The sequence below is a fragment of the Coffea arabica genome, chromosome 3e (assembly GCF_036785885.1).
Source record: "Coffea arabica cultivar ET-39 chromosome 3e, Coffea Arabica ET-39 HiFi, whole genome shotgun sequence".
Lineage (NCBI taxonomy): Eukaryota > Viridiplantae > Streptophyta > Magnoliopsida > Gentianales > Rubiaceae > Coffea > Coffea arabica.
Genome location: NC_092315.1, coordinates 4,190,959 through 4,196,117, shown reverse-complemented (window position 1 = coordinate 4,196,117; position 5,159 = coordinate 4,190,959). Strand labels below are relative to the sequence as shown.

At 36.2% G+C, this 5,159-nt stretch overlaps 1 protein-coding gene across 4 annotated transcripts; it reads left to right on the top strand.

The window, feature by feature from the left end:
* Positions 1-619: 619 nt before the first annotated feature.
* LOC140003817 (protein WVD2-like 3) lies at positions 620-4,818 on the top strand. 4 transcript variants are annotated; one of them, XM_072084456.1, is made up of 7 exons: positions 620-745; positions 1,972-2,540; positions 3,321-3,409; positions 3,524-3,611; positions 3,736-3,807; positions 3,990-4,100; positions 4,271-4,818. In XM_072084456.1, the coding sequence occupies exons 2-7, from the start codon at positions 1,992-1,994 to the stop codon at positions 4,535-4,537; spliced, it is 1,176 nt and encodes a 391-aa protein (XP_071940557.1). In that variant the 5' UTR covers positions 620-745; positions 1,972-1,991; the 3' UTR covers positions 4,538-4,818. The 4 variants fall into 4 exon arrangements, with proteins under 4 accessions (XP_071940557.1, XP_071940558.1, XP_071940555.1 ...); XM_072084457.1 differs by having other exon boundaries at positions 660-745; positions 1,988-2,540; XM_072084454.1 differs by having other exon boundaries at positions 675-745; positions 1,893-2,540.
* The last annotated feature ends 341 nt before the right edge of the window (positions 4,819-5,159 follow it).

Here is a 5,159-nt window from a genome sequence, read left to right as displayed (position 1 = left end):
AGGCACCATATCAAGCAGTTTTATAAAAAAATTGCTGACTTCTACTTTATCTTGGTATTAAGTCAATTAAAACCTTAAATTCATTCTTAAACTGGTTGGTGTGGTTTAGAATTTCAAGAACCCAACCACAACCTTTTGCCTCTTGTTAAATTATCACAGCCAAGCTTTAATCATTGGAACAATTAGGACTTCAGCAAATAGATAGAAACAACTCTACTTTCTATATATTCTCAAATCCACTAACTTACCTAAACTAGGAAAGATCATCTTCCTTTCCATGGGATCAATTAAAATATCCTTAAAAGTGCATGTAGCATAATACATCAATTTCATCTCATTCCTATGTGCAAAAAAAGTGTAGACAAATCATGAATCAATACACAATTATGGGACAGGAAACAGAAACAAAAAGATTGAGGTCCACTCAACCACCAATGCAAGGATTATATATGGTACTTGCATTCAATTTCTTATGATGCAGCAATTTTAAAATCTTCAACCTAATGAGGGCATTTAAGTCATTTAACCTCCTTTACACTCAAAGTCCATACTACCCTCCAACTTATGCCTCCCTTGTCATTTCAAATTACTGATCAGCCGTCAACTAACGCCGTTAACTCACGCTCTGTACAGTTACCAGTATAAATTCCAGAAAACAGAGACAAAGTACAAAAACACACACACTCATCACACAGAAAAACACACAGACAGGGGAAGCCATTTGAGACAGAGTTTCTTCTCCCAGGTCAGAATGCAACCTCAGTGTCGTCTCTGTTTATGAATATCTCTACATTGATCTTTTTAAGAAAATCTTGAAATGGGATCGGTGTACTTTGTCTGTTTAGTCCAGTCCAGGTTTACTTTCTTTTAATTTCAAGATTTAAATCAAAATTTGCTTGAAAGGCATATTCTTGACCTTAACCTTTGACGGGTATCTTTTTTTTTTTTGGTGATAAAATATTGTGGGTTTGATTTTTAGAGTTTACAGGTGTCATCTTTTTTTATCTGAATATGTATGGGAAAAAAAAGAAGAAAAAGATGAAGCTTGTAATTTTCAGAAGATAATGCAGGAAGAATTAGCATTTTAGTAGGTACTTTGATTGAGAATTTCAGTTAAGTTGACGGATTTAGTAGTAATTGTTTATGAATCTGTGTTATTGCACTGGATTTTGATTTTTCTTTTCTTTTTTCTGATAGTCTCTTGGCATTGGAGCAAAAACTTTAAATTTTTACTGATGTAAATACTTTGATGTTTGATTTCTACCGTCCAATGTAGTCCTTGGTGCCAGCAATAGTTGGTATAGTATAAGCTCAATTTTCAGCCCTCATTATGCATCTTGAGTCCATTTTCTTTTGTTTTAAGTCACTCATTCTAATTCTGAGTACGCATTAGTTTGAGTACATTGGTAGATGGTGAGAATGGCCATAAACATAAAGGTTAATTGAGCTTTGCAACTATCAAAAACATGAAGTCTGAGTACGTATCTCTTTTGTTGTGGATCCTTGTGTAATTTATGTTCCACTAGAGTAATCTGGTTAATTAGTTTGCCTCCGTTTATTTAAGATTTTTCTCATGTACTTAAAATGTCGTAAAAATTTCAATTTTCTTGTCTTACTCTTATTTAAACTGATCTTGGAATTCAAATTATGGTGTTTGCATGATAAAAAACTATAAAATTGTTCAGAAAGCTTTTGTGCTTTTTCTTGGGGCTCACCTGTAATATAATGGGTAATCTCCACATGAGTTGAATCTGGTATTTTTTTACTTTCTTAATCATATAAGTGAAGGGTAGATTAGAATCATTTAAAAAAATAAAAATCCAATTGTCAACTTCAAGTTTGATGTTATACCTGCATTAGCTCCTTAAAATAATGGTACACACGTCTAATAGGTTCGCCAGTCAACAACTTGTTTGTCTTAGTCTTACAAATAGCATTTGACGAAGCATTTGATTAATCTTCCAATGGAAGTGGTCTGTTTAAGCAGTCCAATGGGCATGGAAGTTACTGAGATCTGTATGGACAAGGAACCAGATTCTGTGGTGACATACTCAAGTGGTACTCCCACCGAGGAAAATGATGTGACCACCAACCCTCATCATGTTATGGAGGCATGTGGACTTGTCAATGGGGATGTTCAGTCCAATGTTATAGAAGAGAAAGCTGAAGTGAATGAGTATGACGTGAAGGAATGCACCAGTGAAAAGTCAGTTGTATCTACAGTCTGTCACATTAAGAATGTTGAGCAAGCTGTACTAGTCCCAAAATGTGAGACTGGGGAACCTGAGGAGCTGAAATCCGAAAGCCCTGAAGTAAAAGATGATAGTAAGAAGACAAAAGTTCCAGCGAAATCTAAGACAAAGTCTCCTTCTGGAAACTGTAAAACCAAATGCACTATTCCACAGCCATTTGCATTGGCGACTGCAAAGCGTGCTTCATTTGGAGCTCGTCCGGTTGGAACTGAAACTGACAATGGTGTTGCTACTAAAACATCAAAGATTAGCGCTGCCGTGCATAAAAGTGGTACAAGGCTGATTCAGGTATCTGCTATGCACCGAAGCTCATAGTTTACACTTTTTTTTCCTCCTTTTTTTTTTCTATGAATTCTTGTGGTAGCACTCAGTCTTCTTCAAGTCATACTTTTATCTCTTGGGTGGCTTTTCTCAAAGGGAAAGAATCCTTTCTAGCATCTTTTTTGTGTCTTAATTATATTTCGATCTAAGGGTTGTACACTTTGTCTCATGCAGTACTTCCTATTCATAATACCAATCATAGAATATCATCAGCTATAGGTTGTGCACACAACAGGTTACTATAAGTAAGAGCCAGCTCCTCTATGTTCCAGAAAGTTCCAGCTACATAGTATGAAATTATGAAATGGCAAAACCCCTATCAGTTCCTTCATTTTTTAAATCTTCTCTTATCTCTTTGCTCATTGGAAAAACTAGTTACTTGTGGATGCTGAACTATCTAGAATATGATTATAAGCTAAGCTGATTCTACCCAAAAATCATTGGTGCATGATAGAGTTACACAAGATGTGGTTTCGTTGATGGGTAGTTCTTTTGTATACATGTTTTTACAACTTAAAGTTTAATAGTTCACTTTTAAAACATATACATTTATGAACAGGAGTTAGAAGAAGACATTAATGTAGTATAAGCAAGGGTGCTCTTTTTTTCACAGGGAAAGCCAACAAGCTGAATTGAGATGTGATAATAGGAAAATCTCTAACTTGGTGAAGTTTATAGTCTTTTTTGCTACTGGTTGTGGAATTACATTATGCTGATGATTGACTATGTACCTTTCTGTTGCTGCAGCCAGTCTCACCTGCAGCTCAAAGAAAGCCATTGCAGCCCAATAATAAGAAGCACCCTGGTGAAGAAGACTCATTTTCTGTTGCTTCTTCGTATCCTTCTCCCTGGAGGACTTTCTTACTCAATAAGCACTCTTTCTCTCTAGTTAGTTATATTCCTTCTGGACTTTTGCACTGTGGTTAGATTAGTTCCTTAACTATGTCTAGCGTTTTGGCATCAACAAGAAAGTCCAGGACTACTAATGCATCAGCCCCTGTGTTCAGATGTACTGAACGGGCAGAGAGGAGGAAGGAAGTAATGCTTCTTAAACTCTCAGCATATGACGTTCTTCTAAGCCTCATTTTCGTGAGCAATATATCTAAAACCCAATGGGACTAAACTATCCCCATTCTTCTTTTCTTTTGATTGTTTATGATAGTTTTACACAAAATTAGAAGAGAAACATCAAGCACTTGAAGCTAAGAAGATTCAGTGGGAGGAGAGGACAAAGGTATAACTTTTACTATGTCCAGACAACTTCAGATCCCCTTTCCTTATCTTATCTAGCAACCAAATATAGAAATACTTCATATCACATTTTAGTTGTCTTGATCTTGATCCTTTACGTCTTAAGCACATGGAGACTGATATATATGTCGTCTTTTGTTTCCTCCAATTCTGGAACATTTTTAGGAAGAGAAAGAAGCAGCTATCAAACAATTCAGAAAAAGTTTGTTATTTAAGGCAAGCCCAATGCCAAGTTTCTACCATGAGGGTCCACCTCCCAAGGCTGAACTGAAAAAGGTATGAGACGGGTTATTTGCTTTATAAGCTTGGAGATATTACAATGTGTTTTTTATGCACTATTGAAGCATTAAAAGTTTTCATTTATTAGCGTTATAATTTCTTGATGAGGCTCATCAACCCAAAACAAATTACTGCTGAATAGTACTAAACTCTGTTTTATGGCATAGCAACCTCCAACTCGTGCAAAATCACCAAAGTTGGGTAGAAGAAAGAGCTGCAGTGAAGCAGTTGCTCTTGAAAAGAGGATAGCTAGCCTCAATATTTACAGAGATGATGCCACCATTTCTTCCATAAGAAGGAAAGATCGTGTCAATATCCAGATTCCTATCACCACTCAGATATCCAATGATGAGCATGAACCAGGACAAGTTGATGAACCATTTGCATCTAAATTTATTGGCAGGATGAATATGGGCATCTGTTTTCCATCCTAGTCTTTGGTCAGTCTTCTAATTTATTGAAGAAAGAGCTTTTCTTTTGTCTTGTCACCATTCTGATGACGTGCATTTGGTTTCTATTAACTGCAAGAAATGCTTGCAGAGGGCTGTGTATTTATTTTCTATTTGTGAACTGTAAATTTTGTAAGTTATATGCCCAAGTCCCATGTCTGAAGGACTGTCTTTGTTGTATATGATTTCCTTTCTCTCTGGAATAACTGGATAGCATTTCTTGAATTATGTTTTATGTTTATAAATGCAAGGAATTGCATTCACAAGTAAGGAGTGGCAAGTTCGTGTGCAGCTAATCGAGTGGATATCTGATGCCACTGTTTTTCATGTTTTAATTTAGTCAGAACTGCTGTACAATTTTTGCAACATTGCGTTATGATGTTCTTCCTTTCCCCAACCCAAAATTCCCAAAAGAGTGTAGAAAGAAAGCTAAATAGAATTTGCCGATTCCAAAAAGGAAGGTTGTCCAGTTAGTTACAAGTGTTACACAGCACTTACCGATGGTTGCTTCTCAAGTCTAAATTCAATGATGGATATAAAGTTACAGGCAATGGGGACCCCCATTAAGATGTGCTCTTGTTGTGCTGGAACCTTTGCTTAGTGCAAT

What these genes read in the sequence shown, in the direction of transcription:
- LOC140003817 (XM_072084454.1), top strand. Translation starts at nt 1,965, where the DNA reads ATGGAAGTGGTCTGTTTAAGCAGTCCAATGGGCATGGAAGTTACTGAG. An exon ending in GTGGTACAAGGCTGATTCAG is followed by an intron (nt 2,541 to 3,320) that starts GTATCTGCTATG and finishes CTGTTGCTGCAG; the next exon opens with CCAGTCTCACCTGCAGCTCA. An exon ending in CCAAGGCTGAACTGAAAAAG is followed by an intron (nt 4,101 to 4,270) that starts GTATGAGACGGG and finishes TTTATGGCATAG; the next exon opens with CAACCTCCAACTCGTGCAAA.